This window comes from Gavia stellata, chromosome 23, assembly GCF_030936135.1.
Source record: "Gavia stellata isolate bGavSte3 chromosome 23, bGavSte3.hap2, whole genome shotgun sequence".
Lineage (NCBI taxonomy): Eukaryota > Metazoa > Chordata > Aves > Gaviiformes > Gaviidae > Gavia > Gavia stellata.
The window spans coordinates 4,098,819-4,113,898 of NC_082616.1; the positions used below are offsets into that span (position 1 = coordinate 4,098,819).

Genomic DNA, 15,080 nt, shown 5'->3' on the forward strand with positions numbered 1-15,080 from the left:
CCTCCAAGTTAAATACTTGCCAGTGTACAAGAGCACAAACAACTGCAAAGTGCTGTGTCTCCTCCTTAAAATGCTACCTGCGTGCAACAGAGTTGGCAGAGATGACATAGCCCAGCCACAGTCCCCATTTGACTTAAACATGGGCCCTCTTCTCCCGCCCAGCCAGCCAAACTTGTTACCAAGTCTCTTGCAAAATAATTCCGTTTAGGTTTGTGAACGAACACAAAAAGTGGAAAGAGATTATCAAAACCATTAGCAAATCGAGTAAGCACTTCTCTCAATGTCTGAGGTTCCAGTGCAGCACATTGCAGTACGGGATGGTTACTCCAGCCAAATTCATTCAAGCCTTCAGCTGCTACGAGATTTAAGACTTGCTGAGTTACCTGAACATACAGGTTGCTGCAGTCTGAGCTCCATAGGGGAGAGCGTGTTGGTTTTGAGCAGCTCAAAGTAAAGCCGTGCACGCACCTGGTTAGCACACTTTCTGTTCATTGGTTGCTTACATCATTTATCTCAATTCGGTTGAAAGATAAGGGGAGAGCGAGGCAAGGACACACAGAAGTAAATTAATCTTTATCCTAAAGCAGGAGCATACTGACAGCGACCCAAAGCACTAGAAAGGGAGAGGGCAGCATCACAAAACAGCAGCAAACAGCTCCTGCAAAGGACATACCTGCCCCAGGGAGGACTGTTTTCAGGAGCAGAGCTCTCAGACCTTTCCCTGAGAAAGAGGCTGCCTTTCATTCCCCACCTACATTAAGGTTAGGGGGTTGTTTTGTTTGTTTTCGTTTTTAAACCACCTTCCACTTACCACAATCATTCTGAATTTAGTAGGATTTAAAACAAGGTATTTTATCCAACTGGGACAGAGCAAAGAGAACGAGGCGTGCCTTAAAAAAAAAAAAAATACTTAAGTGGTCTTGAAACACTGAAATGAAGCCTAGAAGTATTCAGGGGACTGTCTGCACCCTGCAGTTTTTCAGTAAATCTTTCTCATCAAAGAAGGGACAAAAACTATGAACAGCAGGTTCTCTTTTCTTGAGAGCAGGGTGCAGAGCTGCCTTAAGTTGAAGAGGAAAGGCCTAGGTAAGTACTGAAGCACCCCAGCCAAGGTTCAAATATTTTATTTTGTATTCATATAGTATGAAGGTTCTTATAGTTCCCACAACATATGATGTAGCATGCAGAGGAAAAACTAAACATTCAACATAAATCATTTTTCCCCACACAAACTTAAAAAAAACCTCATCCCTCCCCTTCCAGTCCCCCTAAGGAAATAACATTAGCACTAACTTCTATAATGCCAGCCAAGATATGCACAAGCAAGTAAGAGAAACCGAAAGCAGTTGCTAAAATGTTTGTAACAAATACTTATGTACAAAAAATTCACAAAAGACTAGTTCCCCCTTGAAGCAGAGCACATGGCAGTTGACACTGGAACAGATACAACCACTGGCCGGGACTGTAAGCCACGTACTGATCCAGAGGAAGAAAAAAGTTACATGTAGTGGAGGTTTTTGTTTTGAACATTAACATTTACCAAAGTTTGGCAACATTATCGTTTAAATTATGCAAATTATGTAAACAAGAGGAACATTTCAAATCGATCTACATGCAAAACTTCATGTCATGCAAGGACACCAAGCACCTGGATTTCTCTCTCACAGACAGAGCCCATGATGTGCAGCACTCAGTTGAAGGAACAGCTGTGGCAGACAGGTGCTCGACTGAAGTAGGTTCAGACAACCTGCGCTTTCCACTGCTGATTACAAAACCATTTTTTTAATAGAAAAACTACTATACAGGAAAGATGTACTGCCCTAAAAAAATCTAGCAAATGTTTTTCTTCCAGCCAATAGTACCATTGCAGAAAAGGGAAGGGATGATATAAAGTTGTAAAACATGGCTCGCTACTTTTATATCACACAAAATATATCAAGTTACCATCCGTTACAAATTATGATATGGACAAATCTAGAAAAGAAAAACATCCTCCAGGCAAAGGACTGGAGAACCGCAAGAGGTATAAATTTAGATAAGTGTGAAGTCTTCCTCCTCTATGGCATAGGTTAACAAGATTTTCCCCCTGTATGAATCCTATATACATATATATATAAAATATTACCAGTTATTTATGCTACCTGTAGTAGTATTTAAATGCAGAGGGGAAACTATCATGATTGAAACAACAGAATTTAAATGGCAAGAACATTTTATAATCTAAGTACGGTATAAAATAAGTAGATGGGAATCCTGCAGTTATGTCCATCCTAATTTCATTAAGCTAAGCACAAGAGAAAAATCATGAATGCGTCTAACACCTTGAGCAGCTGTATCCAAAATGAATCCCGGACAGCAGATTCGCCTTCACTTCAGGACAGCTGCAACTGCTCCGCATTCCTAGGTGACGAAATCTAGCGGCCAAAGCATTCTGCAGTTACTATGTGCACACGAGGGCTAGTTCTTGGCAGTAGCATTAAACTCTATTCTCATAGTAAGTTGAAATGTACTAAGTTATTTAGCAAAGAGACACAGTCCCTGGTAATATATTAACAGGTATAAATAAACTTAGTCTCCTGTGTTACAAAAATGTAATTAAGGTGAATTAATAAGAAGCAATGCTTTGTCAGCCAGTCAATATATAGAAACATCTGAACAGTCACAGGAAAAGGAAAAGAGTTGACCTAACACCCAGTTAAAATTTTACATTCTTCTACTATATATATAAAACTGTGTGAAATAAAAGTAAGGATGTATATCCATATATTGAACTGTTAATATTCTGCTTGGCACTTTGTACTCTAGTTTTGTTTCTGAATCAAGTATATTAAATTAAAGCCCACCTAGCTACTACATATAGAAAGCTACATATATATCTATATATAAATACACACACACATATATATATATAGATAGATATTTCCTTGTTATAAAAGATGAAGAAAAATAAATTAAAAAGCCAACCCCCTTCCCTTTCTCCACCACACTGATATGCTCTTTCCATCTTTGCTGTCCTTCAGACTTTAAAGTGCTACACTGAGTTATTGAGAGAATAAAAGTTCAATAACACTTAGTTGGCTTCATGAGGCTCATGTTGGAAAATGTGGCTTCACAGAGAAAAATACTTCCATTTAAATACACAGAGAGCATTGCTGGACGTCTTGAGCAGATCTTCAGAGATGGAGAAGAAAGCAAAAGTGTTGGGTGGTGCCCTACAGAGTCACACGTCTACGACCATCTTTTTGTGGATATCTAGGCCTCCTACAACCTGGGAGAAAAACAAGGGTTCATAAAGAGAAGAGAATTGAGTTAGCAAGATACAAAGAACACACTTTGCTCAGAGGATGCATTCAGGTCCATCATAATTACAGTGCTTCCCTGGCCTCGCCAAACTAATTAACATTTCACAAGTACTGTGAGATATGTGAATGAATTACGTATGAACCCAGGTAATTATATTAGTACTATTTCCACACTCAAGTGTCTGAGAAAACCAGTATAAATTACACTGTTTTGGCTCTCCTTCCCCTCATATTCTGACCTTGATGTTCCTGCACGTTAAATGGAATGCTAACTTTACTTCTAGAACAGCCTGTAAAACTGTGCATCTTTACAGGAGAAGCAAAGGGCCTTAGGAAAGGCAGCAGGATTTCTGACAAAACCACATGCACCCAAAAAAGAATTACCAGTGTTCAAAGGTGTACGATTCATACATAGAGAAGGGAAGAAATATGCGATGTCAGAGGAGCCTTTTATAATGCAGAAACAAAATTCAAAGGCCAAATGCCACAAAAGAAATACTTGTCTAGATAGATGGCACAAAATTCAGAGGAAGATAAAATGCAAGAGGGAAGGGGATAAAAGAGTGTAGAAATAAGAGGTGTCTTGTCAGGAGGTTAATGAAAACTGAAGAAATTAAAAGAAAGGAAGAGGCAAACCAAATAGTACAAGACAGGAAGTCTGGGCGAAGCCCAAGGATAAAAGAAAAGGCAACTTTATATTTGATGGGTGACTAGCAGACCGCCCCGTGCAAGCAACAAACAGGTATTTCACTAATCTAGGTGTTCGCAGGCTGCTGTGTTCAAGGAAGAACTCATCGTGAGTTCTTCGCAGATGACCACAGGTTTTCACACAATGCCATGAAAATAACTCTACAAAAACCTATGCAGACCATAGAACTATTTTGCTCTAATACTTTGGAAGAAGGCAGATTATTTTTTTTTTCCTTTTTTTTAGAACTTGCATTGATTGTGTGCATAAACAAGTTACATTTGAACTGAGGTTGTAAATTCAAAGAGTAGGAAACAAAAGCAATGCTTGAGTGCCTATTGACTCAAATTGCACTACCCAGGTGTATGTTCATTAATACACCATTTAAAATCAATGTGTAAACACTCATTATTGCCATTTTCAAATGTTCACATTTCAATGTGTCATTTACTTCTCTTTAAAGAGAGAAGAAATTTAAAACTTGCTGTCAACTAATTAAACAAATACACAACATAGGTGAAAATCAACCATTTCAAGTCTCAAGCACTACATTCAAGCATTCTGCTCAGTAATACCCAAAGAGTTTTTACAATGCACCTTTCAACTGTTTGTGCTCTTTCAAGAGCAGCACTGGAGGGGTTACTCTCCCTGTAACTGACACAAATCCCACTACCCTGGCCTTTGTAAAATCCCCATGTTCCGCAGCTGGTGATAATCTCCCCAGGCTCTCTCCACACCCTGCAACGATAAACCTTTCTAAAGGGTGATTTGGAGCAGACACCTAGTTTAGAGATTGGGAGATTAACCTGAAGTTCACCTCTGTGGAACACACCTCTCCCCTCCACGCACCCCCTACCCTGACAGTGACACTTTTTGAAAGAGATCCATTATGACCTATTCTGGTTTTACTGCTTTCAGGTGGTTTGAAGTGTTTTTATTCCCTCGGCAGACTGTACATGCCTGCCCCACCATGCTTCCAATTTTTTCACTCAGTGTATTCTATTAAGCAGCTAGAGACATTTAAAACAACTGAAAGTGCTGGTGCTTTTTTAATCAAATTTAACTATTGAAAACAAGGAAAACCAGCCTCCTACGACAAGCCAGTCACTCGCAACTCATCTTTAAAGCTGCTATTTTCTACCAGCGTAGAGACTGGAACCCAATATATATGTCTTCCTGTCAGTCTAGCATTTCCATCTATATGCAAAAATAATTAGGACTCATCTTGTGTTTATTACGTCATAAAATGACATAGAAATTACTTTATACAAGTTGCTGTGCTCTGAATGAAACACCCTCTTCTTCTGGCATGCTAGATTCAGTGGAGAAAGCCTGCATCCCGAAGGAACCCATTCACGACTTGCTCATAACGCCGTAAGACACGTTGCTCTCTTGGAAGCCATGAGACAACAATACCATCTATAATGAAGCTGTGTCAAAGGGTGACTGTTGCAGCATCAGAAAAAATACTCTGCTTTGATAACCTTACCCTTTATACTGTTTATCATTTTTCCTCCTTCACTTTAATTCCAAATTATCCAAGTTTTCTTTAGAGGTTACTTACAGCACAGAATTCTTCAAAGGATATTCTTCCATCACCATCCTTATCTGCATTAATTATGGTTTTATCTACAATTTGCTGTAACTGAGTGTCTTTGAGATTGTTCCCAACCATCATCTTCAGCACCTGGAAGAGCTCGCCATTTGAGATATAACCGTCTTTGTCCATATCATAAATGCGAAATGCAACTGCAGAAGTAAAATATATATGTATCTGTAAAACTTTCGGTAACAAATGTGGTTGGAAAAGAGCAATATGCATTCATGTGCTTTGCATTAACAATAAGCGATGACAGAATCCTGCACAAACTGAGAACAATACTGATTTTAAGTGAGATTTTTAACAGCCTTTCAGTTTCATTCTGAAAAACATGAAACATCAGAAACAATACAATGAATGGTGCTACTATGGAATTTAAAAGAAAAAAAACTCACTTCAGAAATGTCGATCGAGATTATTTTAGCACCAGCAGTAAGAGAACTTTATAAACACTGAACTGGGAAGTCTTCACCACCACAAGTAAAGCACCCAGGTAGCAGCTCACTTGCAAAGCAGAAAAAATTACAACCTTCCAGGGAACACATGAATCAAAATCCCACCTGGTTACTTTGCTGCAAACAGTTTGGCATTAAGACTGAATTTATTTTTAAACACTTCAGCACAGCAGATTTCCTTCCTAAACCTGTATTATGTCTGAGTTACTGAAAGCTACATCCATGACTGAACCAATCCCTTAACGCCACTCCAAAAGCTTGGGTCACGTTGTGTTCTCAAACAAGAATTTAGTGCTGTTCTACTGTAGTAGCAAAAAAATGTAATATTATTCTTACGCTCCCATAAAGCAATGCACATTGCTACACAGTTTTGTGAACTAAGTACCCTTAAATGAATTTTTTTTTTTTTTGAAGTGGGAAGCAACTGAAGATACTCAGAAGGCAACCTCCTCAAACATTCCCTGCAGAAAAGACTGCTGGCGAATTCTTCACACAAATGACAATGTGCGCAAAAGCTTACAATCTGCCTTCGTGATTTCCCACTTTTTAAAAGAATCTGGATTTGCTGATTTTTCAATGTTAAATAACAAAAAGTATATTTACGAGGATCAAAAAATTGTTAAGGAAAATCATAATACTTACACCTCAACTTCTGTTCCTTATCTCCTTTGACACTGAACTGCGAGACTCCTTCTATAAATTCTAAAGAATACAAGAACAACATTTACAAAAAAGTGTGTTTTTTAATAAACCAAGGAAATCAACACTCAGAAATTTTTAGAAATTGTAAAAGGAATCTAAATTACCCTAAAATCTTTAAAATATTTTCTACCTTGTGACACTTAAGTGTCCACATACTTCGATCCTTTAATGTTCTTTAGTGGGACGCACTTCAAATCCAGTACTGCGCTCACTGAACAGACTTGTTCACACCAGTGTTTAAGTAATTCTGAACTAGACTTTCACCAGAATTTGATATAAACTCCCTCGAGATCTCTACTAAAGCTACTCCAGTGGGGACTCTAATTGTACAGCTCCTCTCAAGATTGGTTTCTCAACTTGAAGCAAGAATTAGAGCAAAGTGAAAACTGCTCTAAAATAAATTCCTAAAAAAATATATTTTTCTATAAGGAATAGGGTAGAAAGAAAGCTTACGCTGTTTAACAATGAAGTCATTATCTCACGAGCAAACTCGTGAGTTGCCAAAAAAACCCAAACAACCCTGGCAAGTGATGAGCCTGTAATGAGACTTCCTAGAGCTTTGGGTGGTAAAAATGACAACAGTTCAAAACTACAAGCTGAACTATGGTATAGAGATAATACAGAGGTATAGCAGTATAGGTTGAAAGGCCTACTACCATTTCAACAAGTTTTGTGAAATTAAATCAAGAGTTCCTATATGATTTATTAACAAAACGCTTGACTGATAACTTGATTATTTTTTTCATCATTATGCTTAAAGATTAATCTACAAAAAAATCTTAGGTCTTTCAACAAAAGAATGCAAGTCTCCTCACACTAGTAATTTTCCTTTTCATAGAATCACAGAATGGTTTGGGTTGGAAGGGACCTTCAAAGGTTATCTAGTCCAACCCTCCTGCCATGGCAGGGACACCTTCCACTAGACCAGGTAGCTCAAAATCCCATCCAACCCAACCTTGAACACGTCCAGTGATGGGGCATCCACAACTTCCCTAGGCAACCTGTTCCAGTGCCTCACCGCCCACATGATGAAAAATTTCTTCCTTATGTCCAATCTAAACCTATTCCCCGTCAGTTTAAAACCTTTCCTTTGAGCTTCCCTCTGAGACAGAAATAAAGAAATTAAATGACTCAAACTTGGCCAGATGACAATAGAATTCATTGCCACTTATTGCAGCAGCATCATTTTACTACGGAAAATGAATTTTGAAAACTTCCTGTTCCCACCCAAGAGGAACAGCTCGTGGCAATTATATTCATCACAGCTCAATGTCACATCCAATATACCACCATCTTTCATCACCGCCTATTTTCCACAAGGGAATTCTGGACAGTTACATACAAGATTTAGTGCTTTGGAAACTGCTGATACCAAGAAAGTCTCAAACTCAACATTCCAGTTACACTGTAGTTCTCCCTATAGAACTGTAAAGGGTTCTGTAAAGGTTAGCAGCTTTTGTATGTTATCGTTTTATTTAAAACATCAGCCTGTCAGTATAAATGAGATTCGATAACTTTTTCCAAATAAAAAAAGAATTTCAAGAAAAACTGATTAACCTTTTCTAGTCATGAGCAATAACAGATAATATGTATTACCTTGAAGAGAAGTTACAGACATTACCACTTTGAAGGGTCAGTGACTGTTTTAACATAAACTAGGAATGAAGATTTTTAACCTGCTGGCCCTTTTAATCATGAACATTTAAAATAAGTCTAAAATTTTGAAGGAATGCACTAAATCAAAACTTTTGGGTTTCGCTTGAATTGTCTACCTAAGATCATAAAAAGAATCCTGTATGGGAAGTATCAACAGAAAACTTTGGACCCTTTTCACAATTCAGAAACCTATTTTCAAAATACTGCAGAAAAGATCTCATAACATTTGGATAAATACAACTTATGCACAGACACACCACTTACACAGCCTACCCCACTTTTTTCATAGTCTCTTCAGCCTACGAATATACTTCAGATAGCACCACAATTAAAAGTCTGAGTTAGTGTACTTTAAGGAGATACTTAATGAGTATTCCTAAATCAGTATGTCCTGGAAAGCTATTACTAAAGAACCTGCTCTTTTAAGCATTTCATTCAGGAGTGCGCTGCCCTAATGCGCCAGAGAAACTAGTTTTGTCGGCATTCAGTTGCACTAGGAATTAGCACCTTATTTTGATTAACAAGTTTTCTTCACCACTCCTCTCTCAGCTGAAGTAAAATTTGAAAACCAGCGCTCCAGGAATTCCGATAAAATAACACCCACCACCTGTCACAAAGCACTGTGTCTTACCTTTGAAGTCTACTTCTCCGTTTCCATCCGTGTCAAATATATCTATTACTCGCTGTACTAATGGGTTCTGTTGCAATTCAGGTAAAGACATGAACTCTTCCACGCTCAAAGAACCAGAGTTGTCCAAATCAAGCTTCTTAAATCTCTTTCCTAGTCGTTTTATCTCATCAGCATCAACTGAAAGGAAAAAAACCAAACCTGTTCTCAGAAACACTTCAGTAAACTCTTTGCCAGTTAAGCACAACACATATTTCTTTATTGCTTTCCTACCAGAATTTCTTGTACTTTATTAAAACTATTAAACACTCTCATGGAAGATTATAAAGATAATGTCAAATTCTGAGGACAAACGCAAGCCTTTTCATTTTTTAAATAAACCTTACCTTTTTTCCTCCCTGCACCAGCCATAGTACAGTTCGCCTTGTGACCCACTGAATACCACACGCTGACACAACGTTTTTAAGGATTGAGGATGCTTAGCTAGTTCTTAAGTCAGACAGCTCTTACAAATACCAGGTATGAAGACATTAAAGAAGAGACCAAGTTTTCTTTGAAGGAGCTAGCATTACATTTACACTTGACTAACATAATAAGTTAGAAACACAACTATATTAGTAAACATTAGCAAAACTAGTGCTTCTTCAGCACACCAAACATATGAGATCTGCTGGGATACATGCCAAGTTAAGCAGGTTAACACAGTCCCACTGTTGACCAGTTATCACTCACCTACTCAAAACATTACCCAGACATACCGAAGATAATTTTTTTTCTCCATCTCAAACAGGAAATGAACATACCTGTAGCCACGACCCGCATACATCTATTTTTTTTGCCCCAGAAATTAAAGCAGATTCAGGTTCTGCAGCAGGACCACTTCATCTATCCTCTTCAAATTTACAGAGAATCTCAATTAAAGCATATACCTAGTACCCTACTTTACACTTCTGCTTTTGCCAGGAATAGACTAAATTTGCAAATCTATAAAAATGACCAAAAAGAAACCTTATACTCTGTTACTGCTGAAAAGCTTGAAAAATTTTCCCTGTAACAACCTAAAAATTCCTTATCAGCAGCTTGATTTACGAGACCAAAGTTAGTTCACAAACTGCTCCCTGTGTTTGGGTACGAAGGAGGAACTGAGGTTCTTAGGAAGTGGCCAGCACACAGCAAACCACAGCAAACATACCTTACAGAACCTGAAGCTTTCAGACTCCCCATACCAGTTTCTTTCCTAACATGAACAGTCTCCTCAACATTTCTTAGGTCCGTTTAATGCATTTGCTCCAATAGTTAAGAAACTGTTTCTTAACTTCCACAAGGCACATACATAACACCTGATCCACTTCACATCACATTAATACCTTCTTAGGCTTTTACAAAAAGTGCAGCATAAAAACAAACAGCACCTAAGTCTTTCCCATACGTAAGGTCAGCCAACATGCAGAGCTTTATGTTTAGAAATTGTAGCCGATTCAGAAACCTGATCCTCTACCAAAGCAGTAACAAACTTCTACTTAAATTTCTTAATATCCTTGTCTAAAAACCAACCAGACACATCCAGAGATACACACAACTGCACTATTTCAGAACGAAAGGAAGAGAGCACACCAGAAGTCCAGAAGCAGAAGATGATTTTCTGTCATTTTGCCTGAATAATAAATTCTGACATTCTACAGTTAGTCAGTCTTGGTAACTGCTTGCAACTAGAGGCAGAGGGCAAAAAAGGGTTAATACTCCCAGAACAATCTTCCCTTTGCTGTGCCAGCAACTGACAGATCTGAGTCTGCCTCTAGGGCCCTAAAAATAAGGCTAAACAGCATTTGCAGAGGCTTAAGGTTGTTTCCTCAGTTTCCAGTATGCAATTTGGTATTTCAGTTAATTAGGCACTCGACAGCAATAAAACCACATTCCTCTTTCCACCAGTTTATGCAGAAACCTAGAACATGATCAAAGGTGTGCCCTTAACTGCACGACATTGCACTGCAGCATCAAAGGCACATTACTGTCGGCATAGCTATACAGAAGCCCCTCCGGATCACACGAAAGGAGCCGTATCACCATATGGTAAGCTCTATATAGAGCATAATCATGAGACTAAAAGAATACAGTATTAGAAGAGAATGGCAAAGCAGAGCTCCACTGGCAATTAGCCTCTATAGTTGCTTTTGAGTTCTGCCAGCACAAAATGCTTCTTCTCACCAATATACTGAAGATATTCGCCAACTCTTGCTTCTGTCCACAGAAACTCCTTGGTTTGCATTTTCCTCAAAATCTTAAAACTGTAAATGAAGTCAGTCAGTTTTTGAAATGATAGGCACTACCTACCCCGCTCCCTGTCCTGCCACCCTGAAATGATCGGACCCATTACAGTTTAATGCAAAGCCAGCACCTTCGCAGGCTGCTAACATGGGAATCTCGTTTTTACTGCAAGCTCTATTCCAGACTTGCAACTCTCATCAAAAGAGTTAATATCCTAAAAAAATCCTCACAGCATAAGCATTTGAAAAAAGCACAAAACCATTAAGTGTGGCTAGCCACACTACATATGTAAACAGATTTTTCCAATGTAAAATGAATGTATGAATAGGTATAATTTATACCTATATTACAATAATGTGCATAAGGACCTGTCCAGCCACGACATTAGTCTCTCTCTACTTTTATTAGTCATGTTTAAAATGCTGTCCTGATCCAACCACAACTCTTCTGCTGCCTTACCTGGACTCAGAAATCACTTTATCTTTCAAGTAACTGGCCATTATTTTGTTAAGACAAATCCCTCACAAATTATCTATTTTTGAAATCAGAATTTTGCAATTGCATCTAGAACTCATGCTGGGAAACCTTGAAATAAGTTCTGCAAGGGTTACTATTATAACTATCTCCTACTGGAAAAAACAACAACAATAAAAGGTACAGGCATTATTTATTTCTTTAAAAAAATTAACTTCACTTTTAAACAACTAAGCAGCAAATTGAAAGTATTATCCATAGTATATGTAATGCACCTTCGTCCTCTTACCACACCAGTGAAATCTCACTTCCAATATTAAGACTAGCACTGACTAAAATGGAAAGATTAACGCCTCCTAAGCAACCTGAAATACTTCACAGTTCTGTAATTTCACACACAGGAGAAAAATGAAAGAAGCATTAACATAGCTGGATCTCTTCTCACTTAAGACTCACTTAACTTGAGTTAATGAACTGCAAGTTTTGAAATGTTTCTAACTTAAACTTAAGAAAACCCTAAGTATCAGAACACAGCAGTGTTCTAACTCTATCTTTTAGCAGGACCTACCACTATGAATTCAAAAAGAACATTTTATAGGGATTTTCAGAGACAGATCCACAGCACACAACGTTAACAAGCGATGCTATGTTGAAAATACATGCTCTGCCATCATCTGCTGGCTCTAAGATCCACTCTTCAGTTAAGCCTTGCGTTTGCAATTAGCCGGATACTTAAACATAGAAACCAGCAATGCTTAAGAAAAGATTAATCACCATTTTTTTTTTTTTTTTCCTTTTAAAGATCGTAGTCAAGGAGGTCAAGATTATGGATGATAAGGACAAGAATCAGATAATGGGAAGGGGAAGAGGTTGGAGAGGCATGTAAGAACAATTCTTAAGAATGTTTTTGTGTTTTGCTGAACTGTAGCCAAGCAACAACCGCCTAAATTATGAAATTAAAGAGTCTTCATGCTTAAAAAAATGTTAATTACTCTTTCTGCACATGTACACACATCCAATGTCATAGCTCCTATGGTCAATTCCAGTTCACCTGCAATACAGAGTCCAGGTACATATGTTTAGCAGCAGTTTCTACTAGAAATGGGTATTACAAATTTCTCATTCCTAACCTGGAAACATTCAAGCAAAGGATTTGCCTGCATTAGAGAGCTAAGAGAGGTTCTACTCTTGGGGGAAAAAAAAACAAGTCAAAGGAGAGTACTGAAGAAATTAGTAACTCTGCCAAAAGCTGTCCAAATATCAATCTCGTCCAACATTTTGTTTCTGGCAACAGACACACCATGGATAGAGTACTTGGAGGAAGATCTAATAAAAATCAAAGTAATTACAGGATTAGGAAAATTTCCTTTAATAGTTCATAAGCATAAAAGCCTCTGTTTGTAATGAACATATATGGATAAAAGCAACATCTGCAGATCAGTGTTTCATAACTGACTGTGTGAGAATTTCATATCAGAACAATTTCATTATTTCCTTAAATATATTACAAGCACCTCACCTACCTTTAAAATCCTTTCCACAAGCTGAAATTTAAAAGCTTATACACTTTAGAAAAGTCATATTTCAGTAACATCTTTGTCTTCATAAAGTAGCTTTAAAAATGAAATAAGAATATAAAATAAGGGATGAATGCATTACAGTATAAGCTTTATTTTAAATTTGCGTAGTTTTTATCTATTCTTTCTTCCAACAATTCACAGTTGTCGTTTCTGCTGACTCTCTCTGCCTGGGCTGAACTTACCTAAAAACTATGTAGGTTTTCTGGGTTTTGTGTTTTGTTTGATTTGTTTCGAATTTTTAAAGGAAAACAGCAAACACTTATGTATAACAGCAAATTTAAAACATATCCTATTCATTTTTTGTTCCGATTTCCTTCACGAACGCACATATACAACAGTCCTCATCTATGATGGATGCGCCACTTTTACAAGACCACTTTTTCTTCAGTATTTATCAATGGACTTTCTTGAAGTTTCACACAGCTATCACTGAAGAACAGAGTACTGAATTAATTTATCAGAGCCTGAGCAAAACACCTCTTCTCTGACGGCTCCTTACAAGCAACCTAGTGCCTACACAAACATCCTGAAGCTATACTGGAAATGCAAGGCACAGGGTAGTTCGGATACAGTGAAAGTTTCCGAGCCGGAAAGACTGATGGTGGCAGCAGCAGACAGGATTTTACAGGACAAGCTCAGGAGACCAGGACAGAGATGAAACCACTAGGAAATCCAAGGAGGTCCAAGTCCACAACAGTGTAAACAGGGTGATAACATCACTGAGCAAAATAAGGAGGATCAAGCTTTGTTTACATCATTTGAGGCAGAGTTTGCCTGTGACTCATCACAGCGGTCTGAGCTTCCTTGAGCTCTGGCCGCAGTCAGCGTTCCTCTAACCTCAAACTCAAGTTAGCCTTTTTTGTGCTTTGCTCACCAGCTGACGTGAGGCTCTATGCTTCCGATGCTTTTCAGCAGAACCCCTAAGTATCCCATCAGCTCGACACTGATGCCTGAGCTTACAAACTTACTAACTGGCTGGAAATAATACCTGTTAAATGTTTTCTTTTAAAGGGCTTTTCTAGTAGCCCTGTAGAAACATCAAATTATCCACTGTTTTAAACATAAATAATTCAGTGTGCTTTATTTCATAATCCATTTTGAATTTCATTCACCTTGTAACTAACACAACAAGGTAGGGTTTTTTAAGCCATTCCAGTATTAAGCATTTTTTGTTAAAGAATTATCAGTATTTTCAAAAGATTCGTCTTCCATTTAAGTATTAAAATTCTAGAACCAACAATACCTGCTTCGTATCTTGAATTCATTTGCATACATCTAAAAATGTGATGAATCAGTTAAAATGCAAGAACTCCATGCTTCCAAGAAACCACATGCAAATGCTCTGTGTAACTCCCATTTTAGCACAGGAGTTTACCTTCCAGTTGGACACTCTAATACGTTGATACGTACTACTGAATATCCCCCTCCTTTCCTCCAGCACAACAGCAGAGGATGATCCATTATGTTTTAAAACAAGTGTTTGTTTCAAGCTGTTATTCACATAACTGTTGCTCAGATGGTATTGTAAAAAAGCATTCAAGTGGCAACTCAAAAAGCTTCATTAAAAGCAAGTTTCTGGAGTGCAGTGTGCTCTACACTGAAAAAAGTAATTTCAGAAAAAGTTATAGTGTTTTTTTTCTAGTCAACATAAAGGCACATAGCTAGCTTCCTAGTAATATGGTAGTCAAAAGTAAAGAATGCCTTAAAAATACAGATCTCTCTGAAATCCA

The 15,080-nt window shown here is 37.9% G+C and overlaps 1 protein-coding gene across 3 annotated transcripts in view; it reads right to left on the minus strand.

Moving 5' to 3' along the window:
* Positions 1 to 1,108: 1,108 nt before the first annotated feature.
* PPP3R1 (protein phosphatase 3 regulatory subunit B, alpha) overlaps positions 1,109 to 15,080 on the minus strand; it is a 40,684-nt gene continuing 26,712 nt past the window's right edge. For all 3 annotated transcript variants that reach the window (XM_059828530.1, XM_059828531.1, XM_059828532.1), the window contains 4 exons: positions 9,035 to 9,211; positions 6,688 to 6,747; positions 5,555 to 5,739; positions 1,109 to 3,268 (listed from right to left, as the gene is read on the minus strand). In XM_059828530.1, coding sequence (XP_059684513.1) covers positions 3,221 to 3,268; positions 5,555 to 5,739; positions 6,688 to 6,747; positions 9,035 to 9,211 — 470 coding nt within the window. In that variant the 3' untranslated portion in view covers positions 1,109 to 3,220. The remainder of the gene's footprint in view (positions 3,269 to 5,554; positions 5,740 to 6,687; positions 6,748 to 9,034; positions 9,212 to 15,080) is intronic.